Source organism: Scyliorhinus canicula, chromosome 8 (genome assembly GCF_902713615.1).
Source record: "Scyliorhinus canicula chromosome 8, sScyCan1.1, whole genome shotgun sequence".
Taxonomy (NCBI): Eukaryota; Metazoa; Chordata; class Chondrichthyes; order Carcharhiniformes; family Scyliorhinidae; genus Scyliorhinus; species Scyliorhinus canicula.
Genome location: NC_052153.1, coordinates 6,095,442 through 6,121,711, shown reverse-complemented (window position 1 = coordinate 6,121,711; position 26,270 = coordinate 6,095,442). Strand labels below are relative to the sequence as shown.

The 26,270-nt window shown below is 49.0% G+C and overlaps 1 protein-coding gene across 1 annotated transcript in view; it reads left to right on the top strand.

The window, feature by feature from the left end:
• Positions 1 to 18,399, top strand: part of apba1a (amyloid beta (A4) precursor protein-binding, family A, member 1a) — a 138,017-nt gene extending 119,618 nt beyond the window's left edge. The window contains exons 10-12 of the mRNA XM_038805509.1: positions 730 to 849; positions 5,290 to 5,430; positions 18,155 to 18,399. Coding sequence (XP_038661437.1) covers positions 730 to 849; positions 5,290 to 5,430; positions 18,155 to 18,226 — 333 coding nt within the window. The 3' untranslated portion in view covers positions 18,227 to 18,399. The remainder of the gene's footprint in view (positions 1 to 729; positions 850 to 5,289; positions 5,431 to 18,154) is intronic.
• Positions 18,400 to 26,270: the final 7,871 nt, after the last annotated feature.

The following is a 26,270-nucleotide window of genomic DNA, read 5'->3' as shown; positions in this document are numbered from 1 at the left end:
CCTCAGTAACCTCCTTCTGAATCCTCCTTCAGTCTTACTCTGCCAATGTGCCTGGGTGGCACTGCCAGCTGGCAGGGGCACTGCCAGGGTGCTAGGTTGGCACTGGCATGGTGCCATGCTGGCATTTTTTGTGCGGTGGCAATCGGGCCGGGGTTGCCCTGTGCTGGTGTGTGGGGGCGGGGTGGTGTCGGGGGTCGCTTTGGGGGCTCCAGAGATTGGGACGCCATTTAAAAATGGCGTCCGGCTCTCTCGCGACACTGAGTTCCGGCGAGCAGAGCTCAGTGCACCAAATGGGGCTGTGTGTGGCCTCGGCCACGCCACGCGTACCTTGCCAAAGCTCCCCGATCTAACCCCGGTGCCGTTTTATAGCGTTGTGTTTCTCGGCGTTGCGAGCGCTGGGAAACACGCGGCTAAACGCAGTCGCTATGGGACTTTGCTCCCATTTCGTTTGATCTCGTCCATTATATTCTGTCCGGTGTTGTCGAGCCCTCAGACAGGCCACGCATCAGGGCTTTGGCTCCTGACAGGATGTCGGCGGTCAGCATGGAAGCAGGGGGACATGTTGGGAAGCTGGAAGAGTGTCTGGGAATCAGTCAAACAAAGATGGATGAAATGCAATTCGCACATCGGCCTCAGTCTTGCATGTTCTTTGACCAATCTAGCGTCCAGTCTACTGGAGAAATAACTAGCTCTGTGTGTGTGTGTGTGTGTTTTATTTTATGCATTAAGGGTTTGAAGAACCAATCTCGGGTGAAACTGAACATTGTGCGATGCCCGCCTGTCACTACGGTGCTGATTAGACGACCAGACCTTCGTTATCAGTTGGGCTTCAGTGTCCAGAACGGCATTGTGAGTGGAATCCTGTTCTTTGGGGTTTGGTGAAGGGTCAGCGACAACAAAGTGCAGAAAGGAATCCAGGTTTATGATGGTGGAGGGAGATGGACTAACATTAGTCAAGGGGATGATAATGGATGGTGATCTTTATCAGAGGGAAAGAGAGACTTTTACAGAATGCCTCAACAATCGCAGAACACCCCAGAGCGCCTGACAGCCAATGAGCCACTGATGTCAGGTAGAAAAAGCATTGGGCAAACGTGCAAAGCCAGCACCCACAAACTGGAGCTGTCTCCCTTGGAGCAAAGGAAGTTGAGGGGGAAATTTGATATAAGCGTTCAAAATCTTTGATTAAGTAAATAAGGAGCAGCTGGTCCCAGCGACAGGAGAGTGGGTAACCAGAGGGACACACATTGAGGGAATCAGCAAATGAGCCAGAGAGGAGATGAGTAAACAATAATAAATTAGAAGGGGGGGGGGGGATGGCAGTGTTGGGGGAAGAGCAGGGCGGAGTGGGGTGAACTGCAATAGATCTGTCAAGTACAGGTACAAGTGGCCCAAGGTCCACCTTCTGTGCTACATAACTCTATGATGCAGCATTGTGAGAAATGGTCAGATAATCCGTTTGGAGGAATAACTTTTTCTCCAGGACACCAGGGAGAAACTGCCCTCCCACAGGCCACAAAATGTGCCATATCTTATTAAATACGGCTCCTCAATAACAGAATATTATTGAAATCAGCCTTGGGCAGGGGGAAAGGCTGGTGATGATGGTGTCGGCGAGGTTTCATGCAAGTGATCGAGTCACACCATAAACCAGAGGAGCAGAATTAGGCCACTTGGCCCATCGAGTCTGCTCCGCCATCCAATTATGGCTGATATTTTCTCATCCCCATTCTCCTGCCTTTTCCCCATAACCCCTGATCCCCTTATTAATCAAGAACCTATCTATCTCTGTCTTAAGCCACTCAGTGATTTGGCCTCCACAGCCTCCTGCGGCAAAGAGTTCCACAGATTCACCACCCTCTGGCTGAAGAAATTCCTCCTCATCTCTGTTTTAAAGGATCGTCCCTTTAGTCTGAGATGGTGTCCTCTGGTTCTAGTTTTTCCTACAAGTGGAAACATCCTCTCCACGTCCACTCTATCCAGGCCATGCAGTAACCTGTAAGTTTCAATAAGATCCCCCCTCATCCTTCTAAACTTCAACGAGTACAGACCCAGAGTCCTCAACCATTCCTCGTACGACGAGTTCTTAATTCCAGGGATCATTCTTGTGAACCTCCTCTGGACCCTTTCCAAGGCCAACACATCCTTCCTTAGATACGGGGCCCAAAATTGCTCACAATACTACAAACGGGGTCTGACCAGAGCCTCATACAACCTCAGAAGTACCTCCCTAGTCTTCCCTGCAACACGTGTTGCAACTTGTTCACACTCCCATGCCTGTGAAGATTTACCAGACATGTTTTCGTTTCCATGAAGACAGCGGTGAGGATTCAAGAACTAAATTATCATGGGGCTGAAAGGCAGTGGTTATTTTTGAATTTTATTTGGTAGTGAATTGCATGTCATTCAATATTGGAGCCAGAATGGTTGGGATTCTTCCAATGACTCACTGTAGCCAACTGCAGTTTACTCCAAAAATATACACTGCAATGTTGATCAAGGTTTATCATGGTTGTTGGTGCATAAGCTGACCGTTGAAACCTTGGGAAGCCCCTCCAAAAACATACGCTTGGTATAGAAGTGAATCGATTGCGTGGTCGCCATCTTTTATCATTCAGCCCATGGCGCCTGCTGTGCGTAGGAGTGTCTTAAACTCCCACCCACCTTTTCAACTCAACCCGTGTCACCTGGTTGGGCCCTGCCGCCCAATTATAAGGCGCCAATGATCAAAATATCCATTTGTGAGTGAGGAATTGAGGCTGGCTGCTAACCCAGAGGATCGATTGCATGTCGTGGCTCGACAGGAGAGGTGAACCTGCACGCTGAGAATACGCAAAAACATGTTTTTTGGTGCTGAATAAATGGGGTCTTGTCCGCTGCAATTAGGTTATACAGTACACTTTTTTTTTCTTTTTTTTCATAAATTTAGATTACCCAATTATTTTTTCCAATTAAGGGGCAATTTAGCGTGGCCAATCCACCTACTCTGCACATTTTTGGGTTGTGGGGGCGAAACCCACGCAGACACGGGGAGAATGTGCAAACTCCACACGGACAGTGACCCAGAGCCGGGATCGAACCTGGGACCTCAGCGTCGTGAGGCGGTTGTGCTAACCACTAGGCCACCGTGCTGCCCTGTTATACAGTACACTTAAAGGGGAGTACACGATCGACATTGAGACGTGAATCAGTATTTTTTTTTCTGCGGCATCCAAAGGCAACAAAATATTTAAGTGTAGTCGCTGTTGTAACGTTGGAAGCAATCTGTGCACAGCAAGATCCCACAACAGCAATGTGGTGATGACCAGAAGGTCTGCTTATGGTGTTGTTGATCGAGTGTTGATTTTGATCAAGGCTCTGGGCAGAACTCGCGTCCTTTTATTTGAAGTGGTGACGGTGGGATCTTTTACATCCACCTGAGAGGCCAGGTGAGGGCCTCGATTTCAAACCTCATCCAAACAAAAAGGAGCCTCCAACAGCGGGGCACACGGAGTGCACTGGGAAAGTCGGCCTAAATGTGGTGCTCGAGTCTCTGGAACGGGACTTGAACCCACGACCTCCTGACTCCTGCGCTGAGGGCGTTTGCCACAGCAGACTGCACAAGTCCGATTCTTGGCCGCTCTTCTAAGTTGTTGTTGTAAGTTAGGAATAGGCAATCTCGGGCGTCGCAGTGGTTAGTGCTGCTGCCTCACGGCACTGAGGTACCTGGGTTCGATCCCGGCCCCGGGTCACTGTACGTGTGAAGTTTTCACATTCTCCCCGTGTTTGCGTGGGTCTCACCCCCTACAACCCAAAGATGTGCAGGGTAGGCGGATTGGCCATGCTAAATTGCCCCTGAATTGGAAAAAATGAATTGGACACTCTCTAAATTTTTTTGAAAGGAATAGACCATCTCCTGCTGGCCACGAAGGTGAATGAGGTGCAGGAATCCCAATGGGTTTGGGATGGGAGGGCTGGAGCGGTAACTTGTAAAATAAGGGGCTAGATATATAAGTAAGTCTCCAAATCGTTCAAAATAAATTACTGTATATATCATGCTGACAACTTTTAACACATGTAACTTAGAGGGATTCTGTCAGTAATATTGTTGAAATGAATGATGCAGTGGAGTAGCTGTCCGTCCCGATCTCTTCAACATGCTGACATTGTGGAGCAGCAGGTTAAGCTGCTTCGGCTTCTTGCATAGCCTTAAAGGGTCTTCGCGTTGTCGCAACTAAGATTGATCCCCGGTGATGCCGCACTCCTTACGATGCAGTGCGACACGTAAGGGGTAGGCTTACGAAATGGTACTCCCAACTAGGGGCCTGTCCTGTCGGGTTTGCCAACTAGGGGCCTGTCCTGTCAGGTTTGCCAACTAGAGGCCTGTCCTGTCGGGTTTGCCAACTAGGGGCCTGTCCTGTCGGGTTTGCCAACTAGGGGCCTGTCCTGTCGGGTTTGCCAACTAGGGGCCTGTCCTGTCGGGTTTGCCAACTAGGGGCCTGTCCTGTCAGGTTTGCCAACTAGGGGCCTGTCCTGTCGGGTTTGCGTGTCAGGAATTTGGCCGCACAGCCTGCGTTTTCCCACCGATTCCGGCGAAAGGCTGGAACGCGTTGCGGAGCCGCTGCCCGAGTCCCTGGCAGTGTGGGAGCGCAGTTACCGACTCTAGCTGACCACAGTCCCGAGGGCTGCGTCATGTGAACCCGCCTCCACTACCCCCACGCTCCTGCTATCCATCGCCCAATGCGTCCATGCCGGACCCCCCCCCCCCGGCCGATTGGAAAGCTGATGGGCTATTTGTCACCACCGATTGGATTAATCAAAGAGCCCTTTATCCTCATTTCCAATATTTTTATTAATAAACCGGCACATTTTTTCTCCTGTAGTATAAATTGTGATAGTTTGAAATTTGGTATTCTTGTGTTTGTCCTGATGACTTCACGGCAAAAAAGCTTCGGCAACATGCCTCTGCCCTTCAGCGATATTCAAGTTCCATGCTGCCAAGCAACGGGTAATAAATAAACGTTCAAAAGCACATTTCCTGGCCTCAGCCATTTTTCTCCAGTTTGCTTTTGCTCCGAGCAGAGCCCAGGCGATTAATCCTCAAATGCTGGAAGCTCCATGCCAATACCAGAGGGTCGGTAACCCCGAACAGGAGCCTGATTTTGTCCGTTTACCCCTTTTAGCCTTGAGGTGATCGATGTTTGACAGTGGCCGAAGCTTCCAATTAAATTAAGCTGAATTGAAGGTACGCTTGCTTGAAGGCCGCAACCTCGAACTGAGATTAATGACTGCTCTCCGCACACGTTTCAGATCTGTAGCCTTATGCGAGGAGGGATTGCGGAGCGCGGAGGCGTGAGAGTTGGCCATCGGATCATAGAGATTAATGGGCAAAGTGTCGTGGCGACGCCTCATGAAAAGATCGTCCACATTCTGTCCAATGCCGTGGGTGAGGTAAGGGCACCGTCTGTCCCGCTGATGAGTGTCTTGGGAAATAACTAAGGCAGTTTGTGTATTTGCCTCTCTTCAGTTGCTGTCTTTTTAAGTGTTCAGCTTAAAGTTCAAGCTATTTAAGTAATTAAAAGGAAGAGATTCTGGTCACTATCGAAGATGATTTCCGAGTGGCGTTGCATCTGGCCACTGCACCTCAGGTTGGAGATATTCCAGGGGTTACAGTGCCGATTCCAGGGGGCACAGTGCCGATTCCAGGGGGCACAGTGCCGATTCCAGGGGGCACAGTGCCGATTCCAGGGGGCACAGTGCCGATTCCAGGGGGCACAGTGCCGATTCCAGGGGGCACAGTGCCGATTCCAGGGGGCACAGTGCCGATTCCAGGGGGCACAGTGCCGATTCCAGGGGGCACAGTGCCGATTCCAGGGGGCACAGTGCCGATTCCAGGGGGCACAGTGCCGATTCCAGGGTTACAGTGCCGATTCCAGGGTTACAGTGCCGATTCCAGGGGCACAGTGCCGATTCCAGGGGGCACAGTGCCGATTCCAGGGGGCACAGTGTCGATTCCAGGGGGCACAGTGTCGATTCCAGGGGGCACAGTGTCGATTCCAGGGGGCACAGTGTCGATTCCAGGGGGCACAGTGTCGATTCCAGGGGGCACAGTGTCGATTCCAGGGGGCACAGTGCCGATTCCAGAGGGCACAGTGCCGATTCCAGAGGGCACAGTGCCGATTCCAGAGGGTACAGTGCCGATTCCAGGGGGCACAGTGCCGATTCCAGGGGGCACAGTGCCGATTCCAGGGGGCACAGTGCCGATTCCAGGGGAGGGTACAGTGCCGATTCCAGAGGGTACAGTGCCGATTCCAGAGGGTACAGTGCCGATTCCAGGGAGTACAGTGCCGATTCCAGGGAGTACAGTGCCGATTCCAGGGGGCACAGTGCCGATTCCAGTGGGCACAGTGCCAATTCCAGTGGGCACAGTGCCAATTCCAGGGGATGCAGTGCCAATTCCAGGGGATGCAGTGTCGATTCCAGAGGATACAGTGCCGATTCACCAGAATGATATTGAGGCTAAAAAGGGTTAATTTTGAGGACGGGTTGCATAGATTTGGCCTGCATTCCCTCCAGTATAGTGGATTAGTTGGTGATCTAATCGAGCTGATTAAAGGATTTTGTAGGGTAAATAGAGAGAAACTAATCCCTCAATTGCTGGAATTATCGTAGAATTTACAGCACAGAAGGAGCCCATCGAGTCAGCACTGGCCCTTGGAAACAGCACCCTACTTAAGCCCGATCCCCGTATCCCAGTAACCCCCCTACCCTTTTTGGACACTAAGGGGGCAATTTATCACGGCCATTCAACCTAACTTGTACACCTTTGGACTGTGGGAGGAAACCGGCGCATCCGGATGAAACCCACGCAGTCACGGGGAGAACGTGCAGACTGCGCACAGATTAGTTACAGCTTGCCAACCCAAAAATGGCCCATTTATCCCTCTGCGTTGATCTCAAAGCTCTGGTATAGCACTCTGGACAGTTTCATAGATGTCTATGCTTCGTGTCTCCTCACATCCCACCCATTAGCATATCCTGTTACTCCATTCTCGTTCATATTTATCAAGCTTCCCCTTCTGTCACACGGCCCATGTGCAATCTCCTTCTTTAAAGCATTGAGCATATCTCATCTCAGCCTTGGGAAGATGGGGAGTGTAGCCTGATGAATCTTGATAGAGCAACTTGTGATGTAGATTTGGGAAAAAGAAGAAAGGGTGTTTGAGGGAATGTTGGTGGTTATATTTGTGGCTGACTGGGAGAGTAGTGTGAGTGTGTGTTCACGTCTATGTACACTGGCTATGAATGAACCTGTGGTTAGTGATATGGGTCGGGATTCTCCCCTACCCTGTGGGGCGGGGGGTCCCAGTGTAGAGGAGTGGCGCCAACCACTCCGCCGTCGGGCCTCCCCAAAGGTGCGGAATTCTCCGCACCTTTAGGGGCCAAGCCCTCACATTGAGGGGCAAGGCCTGCGCCGGAGTGGTTGGCACCACACCGACTGGCGTCAACGGCCTTTGACGCCCAGTACCGGTGCCAGCGGAAAGGCCTTCGCCGGTTCGCGCATGCGCCGGTGCATCAGCTGCTGCTGACGTCACCACCGGCGCATGCACGGTAGGGGGGTTCTCTTCCGCCTCCGCCATGGTGGAGGCCGTGGCGGCGGCGGAGGAAAAAGAGTGCCCCCACGGCACTGGCCCGCCTGCCGATCGGTGGGCCCCACCGGGGTCTGATCGCCCCCCCCCCCCCCCACAGGACCCCAGGGGTCCACTCGCGCCGCCGATCCCGCCGCCATCAGGGGTGGTTCAAACCACGGCAGCGGGAGAGGCCTCTCAGCGGCGGGACTTCAGCCCATCGCGGGCCGGAGAATCGCCGCGGGGGGCTTGCCGATCGGTGGGCGTGATTCCCGCTCCCGCTGATTCCTGGGTGGCGGAGAATTTCTGCCACGGCGGGGGAGGGATTTTCGCCAGCCCCGGGCAATTCTCCGACCCTGTTTGGGAGGGGGGGGGGGGGGGGGGGGGGTCGAAGAATTTCGCCCATGATCTTTTATGGTGCAATTCTGTTTAATTTAATGTGGCTTGCTCCGTTGTTACTGTAGCTAGTAACAGAAAGATTTTCCCATCATTTGAAAGTTGCCTCAGTTCCTTTATTTTGGGAGATTGCTGGCGAGGCCGGCATTTATTGGCATTCTCTGAATTGTGCTTTGAGAAGGTGGTGGTGGTTAGCATTGCTGCCTCATGGCGCTGAGGTCCCAGGTTCAATCCCGGCTCTGGGACACTGTCCGTGTGGAGTTTGCACATTCTCCCCCGTGTCTGCGTGGGTTTCACCCCCACAACCCAAAGATGTGCAGGGTAGGTGGATTGGCCACGCTAAATTGCCCCTTAATTGGAAAAAATGAATTGGGTACTCTTAATTTATTTTTAAAAAGAAGAGAGAAGGTGGTGGTGAGCTGCCACCTTGAACCGCTGCAGTCCCCGTGGTGTAGGTGCACCCACAGTGCTGATAGGGAGAGAGTTCCAGGATTTTGACCCAGCGGCAGTGAAAGAATGGCCGGTATATTCCCAAGTCAGGATGATGCATGGTTTGAAGGGGAGCTTGCAGGTGGTGGGGCTCCCCAGGTACCTGCTACACATGTCCTTCGAGGAGATAGAGGTCAGGGGTTTGGAAGTTTGGGTGAGTTGGTTGGGCTTGCATTGTTCTCACTTGCAAGATAATTAATCCTTCACCCAGTTGCAAATCTGTCTCCGGGAGTGATTTATTTCTTTATAATGATTTAACAAATTACACACAATTCTGTGTAATATAACAAATGATTGCCTGTGCTTGGTGAGAGTGTAGATTAATCAATAAAGAAATTTGAAGGGAGAGAGATTCAATGAACTGTACACTGCATTCCATTTGAGAGATTTCACAAGGTTAATAAATGTGTTTATTTATTAAATTTGCCAAGTAGCTTTAAGACTGCAATGAGCAGCCTATCACTCTTCACGGACTGCTGGTAGATTTTGCAACGGCTGAAGAATAATTTCATGAGTTTGAAATTCATTGGCCAGCAGGGTTTCCCCATTTATTCTTTGGAATGTGTTACTGAACAACTCAAATGTAAAGATGTTGAGGGATTGTTGATGAACTGGGACATGCAGCCTTGCCGATGAGGCTGCTGCAAGACTCCATCTGCTCCAGTGGCCAAGCCTCTCATCCATCATCCATAAACCTCGGCTTATCCAAATCGCTGCTGCCCTACCTGACAAAAATCCGGTCCACTCTTCTGCCCTGTTCCCGATCGCCCCACCACCGGCTGTGCCTTCAACTGCCCAGGCCTGAAGCCCTGGAATTTCTACCCTGAAGCCTCTCCGACTCTCTCTGCACCCTTGAGATGCTCATAGAACCTATCTTCTTGGCCAAACAGGTGGTCACCTGCCCTAATATCTCCTTGGGTGGCTTAGTGTTAAATTTCGATTGTTTTTAAAAACAATAAATAATGTCAAATTTGTGAGAAGAAGTAAGGGGAGGAAAATACAACAGAGCTACCACTAATCTGTCTGGTTTTTCATCGTAACAACAGCTTTCATTTATGTAGCACCCAAGGCAACATTATGAAAGGAAATCTGACTCCGCGTTGGGCAGCTTTTGGTGTTTCCATTGAATCCAGAGGATGGGGCCGGGGGCATTGCTGGTGGGACCTTCCCAGTGATCCTTATGCATCGCTGACGCCCTGGCCTCACCACAGGATAGGATTGTGGTGAGGTGAATATTTGGCTACCAGGGTGGGTTTTCTTTGTTCGAAGGCAGGCCGAGTACCTTGCGTGAAGCTTGGAGAGAGCGAGAGGGGCTTGCCAATCTGGTTCCGAGTGGCCAATGATGCTGTCACCTGCAGCCTTTAAATAATTTGTGTTGATGGTGGTCTGTCTAGGTTTGGCACAGAGGCGACTGAGGTTAAAGAGTTTCCCATCTAGGCGGTATTGTATACTCATTTCAGAGAGCAGTTAAGATCTTTGATGAGGTGCACAGCTACTGTCAGGTAGATGGTAAATGGGGATTATCACACAGCGTTGCTTGACATTAGTCCAGATTTGAAAACATCTGTCAGCAACCACGACATGATCAAATGTACCATGATTAAGATGATCACGATCACATGATTTGAAGGGGAACGGTCACACAATGGTTGTTATACAGGAATCTGGTTCTGGAGGCCCAGCTTAATTATTGGGAGACGGAGTTTAATTTGGATAAATGTGAGGTGATGCATTTTGGTAGATCAAATCAGGGCAGGACCCACTCAGTTAATGTTCGGGAGTTGGGGAGAGTTACAGAACAAAGAGATCTAGGGGTACAGGTTCATAGCTCCTTGAAGGTGGAGTTGCAGGTGGACAGGGTGGTGAAGAAGGCATTCAGCATGCTGGGTTTTATTGGTCAGAATAACGAATACAGGAGTTGGGACGTCTTGTTGAAGTTGTACAAGACATTGGTAAGGCCACATTCGGAATACTGTGTACAGTTCTGGTCACCCGATTATAGAAAGGATATTATTAAACTAGAAAGAGGCAGAAGAGATTTACGAGGATGCTACCAGGACTTGATGGTCTGAGTTATGAGGAGAGGCTGGATAGGCTGGGACTTTTTTCTCTGGAGTGTAGGAGGCTTAGGGGTGATCTTGTAGAGGCTTACAAAATAATGAGCAGCATAGATAAGGTAGATAGTTGACAACTTCTCCCAAAGGTAGAGGAGTCTAGAACTAGAGGGCACAGGTTTACGGTGAGAGGGGAGAGATACAAAAGAGACCAGAAGGGGAATTTCTTTCACACACAGGTTGGTGAGTGGTAGAGGCGGCTACAATTTTTTCCTTTTAAAAAGCAGTTAGACAGTTACATGGGCAGGGTGGGTATAGAGGGATACGGGCCAAATGCGGGCAAGTGGGACTAGCTTAGTGATAGAAACTGGGCAGCATGGACAAGCTGGGCCGAAGGGCCTGTTTCCATGCTGTAAACATCTCTGACTCTATGAGACCAGTATTCAAACCCCGGCCGATCCACTGTGTATTAAACAAATCTGGAATAAAAAACACCAGTCACGATAACCACAAAACTGCTGGTTTGTTGTAAAAACCCATCTGGTTCTTAATGTCCTTTGGGGAAGAACATAATAATAATGATCGCTTATTGTCACACGTAGACTTCAATGAAGTTACTGTGAAAAGCCCCTCGTCGCCACATTCCGGCGCCCGTTCGGGGAGGCCTGTACGGGAATTGAACCGTGCTGCTGGCCTTGTTCTGCATTGCAAGCCAGCTGTTAAGCCCACTGTGCTAAACCAGAAATCTGCCGTCCTTGTCTGGCCTGACCTACGGGTGACTCCAGACCTGCAGCGATGTGCTTGACTCCAAACTGCCAAACAAGCCACTTAGTTGCATTCATGAAACTGGCTCTGCATCACCTTCCCGAGGGCCAGTAGGGATGAGCAGTAATTGCGGGCCGTGCCCCAGTTGGGAACCCTAAACCTGCGTCATACGGAAGCAAATTTATTTGTTATTCATAGAATTTACGGAGCAGAAGGAGGCCATTCGGCCCATCGAGTCTGCACCGGCTCCTGGAAAGAGCACCCTACCCAAGGTTAACACCTCCACCCTATCCCCATAACCCAGTAACCCCACCCAACACTAAGGGCAATTTTGGTCACTAAGGGCAATTTATCATGGCCAATCCACCTAACTTGCACAACTTTGGACTGTGGGAGGAAACCGGAGCACCCGGAGGAAACCCACGCACACACGGGGAGGATGTGCAGACTCCGCACAGACAGTGACCCAAGCCGGAATCGAACCTGGGACCCTGGAGCTGTAAGCGATTGTGCTATCCACAATGCTACCATGCTGCCCTATAGGTATACGTTCTCTACATTGAGGGAGCGAAGCCCTTCCTGGTAAGGTAGCTCAAGGGGTTGTACCGTGCAAGTCGAAAATAGTTGTTTCAAGAATTGCAACCTAAACCCTTCACTCTGGAGCTGAACCGAGCAGGCAATGACGGAAATATCCATGATGTTATCCCGTATAAACTTTGGACCAGATTGTGGCTATACTGTGATTGGAGCTGGTCCCTAGAATGTACTCAGTAAATGTAATTAGCTCGCCGATCAGTTACACCAGCGTGTCCTTGAAGCTAACCTGCTTGATTCAACAAAAAATAATAATTCCACAAGAGTGGGGCAAATGTCAAATAGCTTTTTAACTTCCTCATTAGAAGGAAAGGGAATCTGTATTTCAGCCTCTTCACAGATTTTACCATCCCTTGTTAATACATTCTTCGAAGGTAACTGGGAGCATTATTAACCTTTCGGATACCAGCAGGAAGTTGCCATCAAGTGAACATTCTCTGGATGTTAACCCTCTGTATAAAGTCTTGAATGAATGTGAAACATTTGCACCAACACTAGAGAGAGACTTTCACTTCTTTTGCACCATTCACATCCACTGATGTGTAAAATCACTTCACAGCCAATTTTCGAGTATAGAAGCAGGGATGTGTTGTTGCAATTGTACAGGGCCTTGGTGAGGCCACACTTGGGAGTATTGTGGGCAGTTTTGGTCTCCTTCTCTGAGGAAGGATGTTCTTGCTCTAGAGGGAGAGCAGCGAAGGTTTACCAGACTGATTCCTGGGATGGCGGGACTGTCGTATGAGGAGAGATTGACCAGGTTGGGATTGTTCTCGCTGGAGTTCAGAAGAATGAGGGGGGATCTCATAAAGACTTATAAAATTCTAACAGGACCAGACAGGGTAGATGCAGGGAAGATGTTCCCAATGATGGGTGTGTCCAGAACCAGGGGTCACAGTCTGAGGATTCAGGGTAAACCATTTCGGACAGAGATAAGGAGACATTTCTTCACCCAAAGAGTGGTGAGCCTGTGGAATTCATTACCACAGGAAGTAGTTGATGCTAAAACTTTGAATACATTCAAGAGGCGGCTGGATATAGCACTTGGGGAGAATGGGATCAAAGGTTATGGGGGAGAAAGCAGGACCAGGCTATTGAGTTGAATGATCAGCCACGATCGTGATAAATGGTGGAGCAGGCTCAAAGGGCCAAAAGGCCTCCTCCTGCTCCTATCTTCTATGTACAGTTCCTGTTATAACATAGGAAACATGGCAGCCAGATTGCGCACAGCAAGATCCCGCAAACCGCGACGCCTTAATGACCAGAGAATCCATTTTAAGTGATGTTGTTTGAAGAATAAATATTGGCCAAGGCACCGGGGAGAATTCCTCGTTCTTCCACCTTGAGCCACAGGATCTTTTGTATTCACCTGGGGCGACAATCGGGTCGTTGGTTTAAAGTTTAAACCCTAAAACAGCACCGCTGGCCATGCAGCATTGCACTGGAGTTGTTAGACTGAACTCTTGTGCTCAGTCCCTGGAGTATTGTAAATGTTGAGTTAAGGTACATAGCAGGGCAGTGACATGTGCAAATGGCTGCCTTGAACGATCAGTTAATTGACCCTTTTTCAATGGTATTTTTATTTTGCCGCATGTTCAATTGAAACCATATTGCCGTTAGTACATGCCTCAATATTCATGGTGTATCTGTTGTGTCTACGTGCAGCATTGTTATTGTTCTGAAACTTCTGAAGTCTGTGTACCGGCAGTTAAACAAACCTCTACTAAATTTTCCGTGAGCTTTTCTGTCGAAATGGGAGCAATCCCAGCTTCTCCAACCTGTCTCTGTAACTCAAGTCCCTCATTCCTGCTACCATTCCACTAACTCTCTCTAAGGCTGCAGCACGGTGGTGCAGTGGGTTGGCACTGCTGCCTCACAACGCCGAGGTCCCAGGTTTGATCCCGGCTCTGGGTCACTGTCCGTGTGGAGTTTGCACATTCTCCCCGTGTCTGGGTGGGTTTCGCCCCCACAACTCAAAGATGTGCAGGTTAGGTGGATTGAACAGGCTAAATTGCCCCTTAATTGGAAAAAACATGAATTGGGTACTCTAAATTTATTTTAAAAGACTCTCTTTAAGGCCTTGTCATCCTTCCTATTGTGTGGGGCCTGAAACTTAACACATTACTCCAGCTCAGGCCTAATGATTTTTAATGGTTTAGCAGAATGTCTTGTTATTGCACTCGGCCCCTCTGTTTATCAAACTGTTTTGTGGTGAGTAACTCGCCTCCTGCCTCCCCAAAGCTTGTCCACAAGGCACAAGTCAGGAGTGTGAGGGAATACTCTCCACGTGCCTGGGTGAGTGCGGCTCCAACAACATTCAAGAAGCTCGACACCATCCAGGACAAAGCGGCTCCGCTTGATTGCTCCCCCTTCCATAAACATTTACTCCCTCCACCACCGACGCACAGTGGCAGCCGTGTGTACCATCTACAAGAGGCACTGCAACAACTCGCCAAGGTTCCTTCGGCAGCACCTTCCAAACCCACGGCAGGGGCAGCAGACACCTGGGAACACCACCGCCTGGAAGTTCTCTTCCAAAACACTCGCCACCCTGACTTGGAAATACATTTTTTTATAAATGTTTTTTAATTGGGCTTTTGAATAAAGTATATTTACAGTTATGTATACAGAATAGAATACATATATACATAGAAGAGAAGGGAACACGCAAAAAAGCAAACAACAACAAAAAAGTTAGAATAAAATAACTGGTAGGGTATTATGTGCTAGCTCAACAACAGCAACTCTGTACAATTGGCAGTATTGTTTTTAGCACATAAGTAGGGATCTATTTGTGGGGGGAGGGTGAAAACCGGGGGGGGGGGGGTACGTATACATTTGGGCGCCGGGGAAACAAATACAGAACAATTACAGAGCGCAATACGCGAATGGATCTGGTGTTGGTGTTGTCGCTTGCTTCTCCCGGATGGTTTTCATTGCCATGTCGCCTCGCAATCACCTCCGCTTCAGCCGTTCGTCCCGTCTTTCACCCGGATTTTCCTTGTTCTCTGCTCCTGTAGATGCCAAGTTTGTTATTGTTTCCCATGCCCTCCTTCCGGCTGTCATTCCCCTGCCTCCCACCCACATCACTGGTTCCACTCTATTGTTCCCTGTCTCCTCCCTCTTCCAACCCCCTCCTGCCCCTTCCCGTCCCCCTCCCCTTCTCCTGTGGTTCGCCTTTCTTTTCTCTTAGGTTTAGCTGTATTCCCCCCCCCCCCCCCCCCCCCCACCCTCTCCCCGGTCTATCCCTCCCTCCCCCGCCTCGGCTACTTTCCCCTGGTTCTTGGCTACCTGGCTATTCTTCTGCTTGTTCGTTGGCCACAAACAGGCCCCAGAACAGTTGGGTGAATGGCTCCCACGTTCTGTGGAAGCCGTCGTCTGACCCTCGGATGGCGAATTTGATTTTCTCCGTTTGGGGAGTTCCTTCATTGCCACTGGGTCAAAATCCTGGAGATCTCTTCCCTAACAGCACTGTGGGTGCACCTACGCCACCCCGGACTGCAGCGGCTCAAGAAAGCGGCTAATTTTTTGTAGCTGATGCTTCGTGTCATGTTCTACTTTGCAATGTTTAGTGTCTGTATAAATTCATTTTGCTGTTGTTGAGTTTGAGTGTATTGTTGTTCAGCAAATCCCAAATCGTGTTTCATCACTCCCACCACAATGGATTTCTTTAGTTATTAAGAGAAGTAGTAGAATCATTGTTGTTATCTCCGAAACTGGAGGACAGAGATTTTGAGGAGATTATTAAAGATTTTTGAAGCACGCCATCACACTTTGCATTCTTTAAGTGAGGCGAGATGACAGAAGCCATGGTTAGAAAATCAGAAGCTTCCAAGCCTGGCACCTGTCATGATGCCATCAATCAAAGCTTCATACCCTGGAACGCTTGTTAGGCATTCTGAATACTCAGCTAGAGTTCTGTGTGCGGCTCCGATCACTACAATATAGAAAGGATGTGATTGCACTAGGAAGGGTGCAGAGGAGATTCACCAGGATGTTGCCTGGGCTGGAGCGTATCAGCTATGAAGAGGGGGCTGGGATTATTTTCCTGAGGAGAAGAGAAGGCTGAGGGGGGAAACTTGATCGAGGTGTACAAAATTATGAGGGACGTGGATAGGAAGAAGCTCTTCCCCTTGGTAGAGGGGTCAATAACCAGGGGGCATAGATTTACGGTAAGGGGCAGGATTTGATGGGGTTTAAGGAAGAACCTTTTTACCCAGAGGGGGGTGGGAGTCTGGAACTCGCTGCCTGAAAGGGTGGTGGAGGCCGAGACCCTCAGAACATTCGAGAAGCATGTAGATGAGCTCTTTAAACGCCATAGCATTCAGGCTAAGGAGCTGGAAAATGGGATTGCAATGATAATTAATCATCTTTATTGTCGCAAGTAGGCTTACATTAACACCGCAATGAAGTTACTGTGAAAAGCCCCTAGTCGCCACATTCCGGCGCCTGTTTGGGTACACGGAGGGAGAATTCAGAATGTCCAAATCACCTAACAAGCACGTCTTTTGGGACTTGTGGGAGGAAACCGGAGCGCCCGGAGGAAACCCGCGCAGACACGGGGAGAACGTGCAGACTCCGCACAGACAGTGACCCAAGCCGGGAATCGAACCCGGGACCCTGGAGCAGTGAAGCAACAGTGCTAACCATTGTGCTGCCCATAGATCAAGATGTGTTGGGTCGGAAAGGCGTAAAGGTGGAGGAGACCAAAGCTGGGGGCAATCAAACAAGAGGCCCTGTCGTCACTAAGAAATTCAAGATCGACTTCATTATCCAGAGAAGAGGTGGGAATGTGGAACTCGCTACCACAGGGTGTGGCTGAGGTGAATAATGTTGAAAACGAAGCTGGCATACAGGGAGAAAGGAAGAGAAGGAAATGATAATGGGCGCAGATGACATGCTTGGGGAGGGAGCTCATGTGGAGCATGGGCCAGTTGGGCAAACTGTTTGGTTTCTGTGCTGTAAATGTCATCTTCAAGGCTATATAAACCTAAATTTATATTTAAAAACACAATTTTCGCGCATTGCACACCGCATTTCTGAATGTTGCCAAAACCATGGGGCACAAGATGGATTCGTGACTGGAGTTTGCAATGATGTTCTCAAAAATACAGTTTCCTCGTTGTAAAAAAAAGTTTATAAAATAGTGTATCAGCTTCTCTGGCAAATTCCTTCCCCCCTTTCCTGCTCTTGCGTGTAGGGGCACTCATTTCACCCATTGTGCAAACACAATTGCTCAGGATCAATTTGCACTTGTTTACACGTCTGTACATGACCAGAGCGATTTTCAATCTCCTGACGTCAGCATTCGTCAAGGTGTCAATTTTATCCACCAAGGCTTGTGTGGGTACAGATTGCCAATGAAACCTGATATGATACGTTTCGGAAGGAAGAATGAAGGGAGGTCATTTAAACTGAGGGGCAGGAAGGGCGAGCCTTGTGGTTCATATAATCAACCCTTTAAAAAATTGGTTAAGCGGTTAAAAAAGGCGTATATAGTTTTTAAAAAACGTATCTTTCACGGGATGCGGGAGTCTCCGGCAAGACCATCGCTAATTTCCCTTGAAAAGGCGGTGGCCACAGAGTCAGAGAGTTTTACAGCACAGAAGGAGACCCTTCGGCCCATTGCACTGCGCCAGCCATCAAGCACCTATCTATGGGGCGGCACAGTGGTTAGCACTGCGCCAAGGTCCCGGGTTCGATCCCGTCCCCAGGTCACTGTCCGTGTGGAGTTTGCACATTCTCCCCGTGTCTGTGTGGGTCTCGCCCCCACAACCCAAAGATAATGCAGGTGTGGGTGGATTGGCCAGAATTGTCTTGGCTATCGTTGATTGTTACTGTTCCTTCATGGATTTCCATAAACTCTAAAAGTTTCCTCCCTGAATCCCCTCTGTCTCTCCATGTTCCTTTAAAGCGCTCCTTAACACCTCTCTCCACTGTCTGTGTTACTTGACTCAAATGTCACATTTTGGCTGATTAGATTCCTGTGAAGCAACTGGGGAGATTTTATGCATAAGTGTGGGTGTCAGGTAACTGAAAGAGTCCTTGGCTACTGTCTTGATCTTCTCCTTCGCCCATCTGTGTACTTCCCGCCTGTTTGTGTCGTTTGCGCTCACGGAAGTAAGTTGGTTTTGACACTCTATCGTGTTAGACTTCGCTGTTCTAGAAATACGCCTAGGGCGTTGTCTCTTTCCCCCCACCCCGCACAGCGGAGGAAAACGTTGCTAATCTTCCTCTCTTCTGCCCCCGCAGATCCACATGAAGACAATGCCGGCTGCCATGTACAGACTGCTGACTGCGCAGGAACAGCCGGTTTACATCTGAAGGGGCTGTCACCATGACCCTGTGTGCAAAGTGGATATGTCTGTGTGGTTTGGTTGTGTTAATCATTGGCTGCCTTCCTGCGGCAGCCGAAACTACGGTATTTTTTTATTTAAACATGCTTTCGTTTGACAAAAAAAAAAGAAATCGAAGAATCTTTGATGCCTTTCAGAGAAGCAGCGTTTGTGTGGTTTACATAGAAATGAACGTAAATATATTCCCACCGACTAACTCTCAGTGAATCCTCAATTAGGCAAACAAGCTGGACACCACTATAGTTTGATGTTAATTTAAGAGAAGACCATTCACAGTAACCATTTCAGCACAGGTGATGATGTCATTGGGAAATGTAGTTTAACCTAAAGGAACTGCGGACGAGCATTTAGGAAGTTAAAATGCTTGATTTACAGAGTCTGTCCGGCTATATAGATATATCCAATTTTTCATTCCTAACTTTGTTTTTAAAGTAAATAAGAAGTCCCGCCTGGTTCTTCCGCGGTTACCTCCCGTTACTTCTGAATGAAAACTGAAAATCGCTTATTGTCACGAGTAGGCTTCAAATGAAGTTACTGTGAAAAGCCCCTAGTCGCCACATTCTGGCGCCTGTTCGGGGAGGCTGGTACGGGAACATTCTCCGAGACATTCCGCACACGTGCTTGTGTGGTTAATTTAAAATAGTTGTTACTTTGACAATCGTAACTGATTTCGAGATTTGCTTTGCTTCCGTTTCAACATTTTTGAAGCCATTAACACTGACACTCCTCCTGGTGCTGACATCATTATGTTGGCTCCAATTAAAAAAAAACAAAAAGCTCGAGGGCATAATCTGTGCTTGTTACTTTTAACAAATCGTTAGCTGAAATTATAAAACAGGGAACACTATTTTATACTCGAGTCTTACTTTTTTTTTCTGTAAGCTTGAAAATCAGCAAAAGAGAGGCAAATACCCCCCCCCCCCCCCCCCCCCCCCAACCCCGTCCCGATATGTTTACATCATTCCTCTATCTGTAACCCCTGTGTTGTGAAAATTAATGTAAAATGACATTGGCGCACACCAGTTACATTAATGTTTGGTGTGGCAATGTTAAGGTGAGGGAGGAAAGAAGGATTTAGAACGTAGGTTTAGTGGGTGCAAAATGCGATACTGTGAGTAACATGTTGGGGTCAGATATTCATTCATATTCTACAGCGCATTTGGCAATCTCTAAACCCTCGTTAATAATCTAATTCAATGTCGGGAAATTTTACGCTCAGCCCAAGTAAGGATAGATCTCGGGTGCAAATCTGTTCAGCCATTCACCTTGAATACGATGTCTTTTGACTCGAAACACTTCAATTTTGCACCAGAGAGGTCCGCGCCCACTTAAATTTATTTTTTAAGCGCCATTAAACGACTGGGGGATTGATTCCAGCCATCTTTACAGTGCCATGTCCTATTGGGGGCCTGCACTTCAATGTCTTAACTTTTGTCTTCATGACGTGGAAATGTTAAGTGGCCGTACGCGCAGCTCACTAGAAAAAAGTGGGCAGAATTTCTAAGTGTGGCCTCCGGCGGGGAATGAGGTGCGATTCCCACTGGGTGGTTGGGCGCGATCGAGGTCGCGACCCATCCACACTTGGAATTTATATATATTTTTGGAGGGGGTGGTTTTTGCACTGGCACTGAGGGGGGCCGGACCCCAATCACGGCGGCGAGCCTGGCTTCACAGAGATCGCCGGGGTGGGGGGGGGAGCCCTTTCACTAAATGACAGCCAAATCCACTCCACCCCCCCTCCCCCCCCACACCAACAACAACGCTGGCATCAACCCCTCTTTCCCCCCCACCCCCTGCGTACAGGATCGCTGGCGTCAGCCCCCCCCCCCCCCCCGCCCCATGGGTCTCCGTTCAGACCCCCCCCTTCTCGTCAGCATCAGCCCCCCTCCCCAATCAGGGAGGGGGGGGGAAAGAGGGGATGAAGCCAGCGCTGCATCCCCACCTCTCCCAAAGGGGAGCGCCTCCCTGCTATGGGGTTGCCAGATGCCCCACCCACATTAGACCCCTCCTCTTGGCAGTGCCAACCTGGCCCCAGGGGTGTCGGGTGGCAGTGCCATGTCCCTGACCGCCCAGTGGCTCCAAAGTCCTCTGAGCCCCCCGCCCCCACCCAGTATGGTCATCACGTCTGGCCTCCAGTGGCAGAGACCAGTACTGATTCCTGCTGGCCTCTTGCTATGCCGGCGGGGGGGGGGGGATATTGGGCACTGGGAAAATCTGTCTTGAAATAATCACAGCATATTTAAATACTGATTGAAATGAGCTAATCTGCTTTACGCCCAGCGAAGGCATGAAGCAGATTATGTCACTGGCCAAGGGCCAGGAGCATCCCGCACTGGCCGGCGCCCGGCGCGAACCCCATTCGGGGGCTCTCCCGTCATTATACTGGCACAGCGGGATGTGCGGCTGGGCGCAACGTGGCTGGAGAATCACCCCCAGTGACTTCGAAGCGAGCAAGGTGTCTATTCACAGCATGGTCCTGCGCAGCATGGAATCAGAACACATTAATCTTAATTCACGCAGCAATTCACTTCTGGATGCATATCCGTTTCACTGATGTGTGATGAGGGCTAGTTTACAGAGTCTTACTAACCTGTCCTGTCGATGTTAGTGGCACTGCCACTGGCGAGAGTTTCCTTCCCACCTTTGGGAGCCAAGTTAAATTGAGCGCAGAGTGGCTTGTGAATGGGTCTCCTGAAATTGTCGGGGTTTCAACCCCCGTTTCAGACCAACGACGTGACCCCCCCCCCCCCCTCCCCCCCACCGTTTACACGCATAAGAAATAATGCTAACCTCGCCTATCTCCGTACAGCCCCTGTAGCATCATTACTTGAAATAATTATAACGGCATGGCACAAACTAATGGGTTTCAGTCAATTCAGTGACTCGTGTTAATATTTATAATTAATTACCTGCAGTTACCGATGTGAACTTAATGTAAATACTTTACACAACTCGAGAATATAACATTTTTTGTCATGTGGTGCAATAGAAAATAACATCAAACATCAGGAAGTTATAATGCTGCAGTGTAACGAAGCTGTTCCTCTGTACAATTCCGTCGACTAATATGTGTGTCAGCTATTATAATTGTTGGAATAATGCACTTCCGATGAATGTAGTTCCTATTCCAGTATTTTGTTTGTCAAACGTTTTTTTTTTGGTGTTCATAATACAATGTTTATTTATTTATTTTACTATTAAGGATATATTTTGGGAAGGGGGGGGTAGAGAGAGGTGGTACGTTTAATGATTTACATTCCTTAACCCATGTTTTCTCCACCAAGTTTTAAAACAAAAAGGAAATCCTCCGAATGTGTTGCGAAGGCCTAGATATTTGATATTCCCGTTTTAAAAGATGTTGATTCTCCAGAGGCGGAATTAAACAATCCAATCAATGGAAAGTCGTAACTGGGTTTACTGATTTTGAAAGCGAGGGCAGAGGCGAGAGAGTTGGTGGAGGGGTCCCTACATTTGGGGTCGATGTTAACTCTCGTGGGCAATCGATGGAGGACCAAAGCGGTTGGTGCCATTTTGAGACCTGGGAACCCCGGGGGGGGGGGGTTGCCAGGCTGATGTAATGAGAGTCCAGTAGATTCAGGCTGATGGGGGGGGGGGGGGGGGAACCTAGGGCCGACAGCAGAGCCCCCCCCACCCTCCACCCCATCCGCAGGTGGTTTCCGTGGGTCTCAGAGGAGCACTTAACATTCCAGCAACCTTGGAGGGCAGCACGGTGGCGCAGTGGTTAGCACTGCTGCATCACGGCGCCGAGGTCCCAGGTTCGATCCCGGCTCTGGGTCACTGTCCATGTGGAGTTTGCACATTCTCCCAGTGTCTGCGTGGGTTTCGCCCCCACAACCCAAAGATGTGCAGGCTAGGTGTATTGGCCACGCTAAATTGCCCCATCATTGGAAAAAATGAATTGGGTACTCTAAATTTATTTTTAAAAACTTTCCCGCAACCTCTCTGCCCTCGTGACTGGTGAACTTAGTCTGGGATTGGGCCCACGGGTCTTCCAGTAACATGGCAACTGGGGTCCCACGTGTCTAGGACTCCGATTCTCACATTGAAAGGGGCCTGTCGGCTGAAACAAGCAGGGGTGAGTGGCCAGGCTTGTGGACGGCGGGGCCTTCTGAAAAGATGGTGGACCTTCAACAACCAAAATTACCGGCTCGCCAGGAGTGCCTGGCGGGGGACACAATCTGACCGCTGGGCTGCAGCCGCGAGAGAGAAATCATCGAGGGTGTTGAGCGTGGGGGGAAAGAGCGTTAAGAAAAATAAATAAATCTTTGGGGTTTGGGAGGTTGTTTGAGCAGGTGGGGTGCGAGGTCATGTGATGAAGCCCCCCCTCCAGGAGGACCAAATTGACAGCCCACAAACCAGCCCTTTGATTGATTTTGGAGAGTTACAATCGACCCCAGAAAGTGACTTGAGCTGAATAAACTGGCATTCCACTGAAACCTACCTTATTCAGAGAAAATAAAACTGCTGGTTCCTATATAATCACAGAAATATACGTGTATATCTATCGATCAGAATTATTGTAACATTTCATTTTGGCGAATGAGACTGAAAGTACAAAATAAATTTTGAAAAAAATTGGGACTCTATTCCCAATGGAGGGGCGCAATTAAATCCAACATCCCCCCCCCCCCCCCCCCCCGTTTTAATTCCGGTTTCCAGCAACCACGGTGCGTTTTGCTTTTCTTTCGATGCATTCCTCCTGACACGCCCGCGATGTAGCATTATGCCAGCCCGTGACCAAGTCTGGGGTATGACGGGGTTCGGTTGCAAGCAAAAGTGCTTCGACAAACGGTCAGTCAGGCACCATTTCATTTCGGTCCAAAGATCGAGGTGCAGCTTAAAAAAGAAATGGTATCACACAACCACGCTGAGCTCATCAGTGAGCACTGGATTCCGTTAGAGATGGAAACGGCCTCAACAACCCCCCCCCCCACACCCCCCCCCAGACACACACACATACACGGAGTTAGTTGCTGACCGTCCTGTATTGGTTCATCCTGAACTCCGCTGTCTCTCTACTGTGACTTTGACATTTCCTCATGTTGCCTCTCTGTAGCTGCCGTGCTGTGTGTTGCATGTACTTACCTCTGTAACAGATTGTGTTCTGGCACCTTGGACACAGGGCACGTGTCTCGCAACTCTGACCAATAATAAAATCTACCAGAAACGAGTGAGGTTTGCCGTCTGTTTTTGTGAAAGGGCCAATCATCTATTGGCTGTGGGTGGGCAGGACTCTGAGCAGGGCTTGGAGCTGGTGTGTGCCCGGCTGTTGGTAACAATGGACTGTGTTTCACGCGATGTGCAGTTAGCATCCTTCACGGCAGCTGATTGGAGGAAAGTAATTTTCCATCCTGCAAACATTGGCTCAGGTTCGGTCATGGGGGTCTGGGGGGCGTTTGAGATCGAGACGGGGGAGGGGGGGGATTGATCGAATTGTGCGTTTCACATGGGCACTATTAATACTTGGATAGCTGCAGTGAGAGTGAACGCTTCACTTTATGGAACATGCTGATGATTCTTGTAACTCGCAATTTTCTTTTGAAGAAAAGTTTTGAAATAATTCTCAACAAGTTCTCTTGGACGTCTAGCCAAGTTGATCCTAAATATCCCATCAGCATTCAGACACGCGGCATGTTCCATGTTATTTGATTTTCTTTTTAAGTTTTCTCAAGTATTAATAATCTTTATTAGTGTCTTACATTAACACTGCAATGAAGTTACTGTGAAAATCCCCTCGTCGCCACATTCTGGCACCTGTTCGGGTCCACAGAGGGAGAATTCAGAATGCCCAATTCTCCTAACGGGCACGTCTTTCAGGACTTGTGGGAGGAAACCCACGCAGACACGGGGAGAACGTACGGACTCCGCACAGACAATGACCCAAGCCGGGAATCGAACCCGGGGCCCTGGAGCTGTGAAGCAACAGTACTGACAACCTTGCACAGAAATAACACCAAGGAAGATGTCAAAAATCATGGAAGCATTGTCAATATTTCAAAGGAAAACAACATGATCGTAAACAAATAGATAAATTAGTCTAAAATGGGACCAAATCCACAGGTTTATTCCTCCAAATCCAATTGGATATAAAAATCTACATGTAAAACCAACCTTTTTATCTATCATAACTCTTGTATTTGGTCAAAAATTGACTAGTTGGCACTATAACTAAACGAGTAACTGATTACTTCTGTCTTTTACCACTGCTTTTTAGTTTGTTGGGTGTTTTTACAATAACCACTCTTTTATAAATATTTTAAATCATTGGACAGAATCAGACCCAACCAAACTAATTAAAAGATTGATTGTTCCTAAAGCTACAGGAATTAACCCAGAGGAAATGGGAGCAGGGCAGTTTAACAGGATTGAAGCCTCTGACAGATACCTCCCATTTCATAAAAATATAGGCACAGCACAGAAATAGGCCATTCAGCCCATCTGCCCCATGCCAGTACACAAGTCTCATCGCACCCTATCAGCATATCCTTCCGTTCCTTTCTCCCCCATGTGTTTAATCCAGCTTCACCTAAATGTGTCAAAGCTCGTTTGCCTCCGCAATTTTATGCGGCAGCGAGTTCCACAATCTCCCCAGCAGCTGATGGATATTTCAGGTATTAATTAAATATGTGGAACGTGTTGAGCCCACTGTGGATTCCTTGTCCCCCCCCCCCCACCCCCAAAGAGCTATGCTGTGCTATGAGCTCAATGCCACTCCCGAATGAAACTATTCACCGTCAATTTTATTAGGAAAATGAATGGTACAAAATTTCATTTGAGGAACTGGCTGACATACTTGAGATAGCGGACTGTTCTTGGAGTTGGGCTTGTATCTGTGCTGTAGCAATGTACGGGATTCCACCAATCCTTCTGCAGTGCGTGAAGGGGTTAAAGATGTCTGTCGATGAGGAGCTTTAGTCGCCCACTCAAATATTGAAAGATGATTTTTAATTTGTTCACATAACATGGGTGTCACATGAGATTCCTGGCTTGGGTCAGTGTGCGGAGCCTGCACGTTCTCCCCGTGTCTGTGTGCGTTTCCGCCGGGTGCTCTGGTTTCCTCCCACAAGTCCCGAAATGGTGGGACTGTCATATGAGGAGAAAGTGATTAGGTTAGGATTGTTCTCGCTGGAGTTCAGAAGAATGAAGGGGGATCTCATGGAGCCTTATAACATTCTAACAGGACTAGACAGGGTAGATGCAGGGAAAACGTTCCCAATGATGGGTGTGTCCAGAACCAGGGGTCACAGTCTGAGGATTCAGGGTAAACCATTTCGGACAGAGATAAGGAGACACCTTCACCCAAAGAGTGGTGAGCCTGTGGAATTCATTACCATAGGAAATAATAGCAAGTTCCCAACAACCGTGTTGTTGATCTGTGACATCATTGCACCTGAGGAAGGCGCAGTGCTCCGAAAGCTAGTGATTCGAAACAAACCTGTTGGACTTTAACCTGGTGATGTAAGACGTCTTACTGTTCTTCAAGATGATAACAATGGGATCATTTTTCCCCATCCACCGGTGTCTTGTTAGTGTTTCTGGGACAGCCGCGCCCACATTCTACAAAATCATTATTACCGTTAGCTACCGTGTTTGGGATCCCACCAAAAGAAAAACCATATTTGACATTGCATTTCACACAAGAGTGCACATTGGGCCTTGGCTTAACACCTCATCCAAAAGATGGCACTCTGACGGTGCAGCACTCACTCAGCGAGCCACCGGGAGTCCTGGCCCGCTCTCTTGAGTGGCTTCAATGGAGATTCCTATTGAGGGGTGGCGAGAGCGATTCCCGGCCCCTGCGAACGCGGCGCTAGATTCTCCATCCTTGCTAGTAGAGGACCGGACTCGCAACGGAGAATCCAGCCCATTGTCGGGTGAAATCACACACTAATTTCAGTGTCAATCACAGGCATGTATCGTCCTCCATTGTAGATTGGTGGGGAATGCGTGTATCGTGCTGCTTTGCATTACACCCTCAAATGGAACAGAAA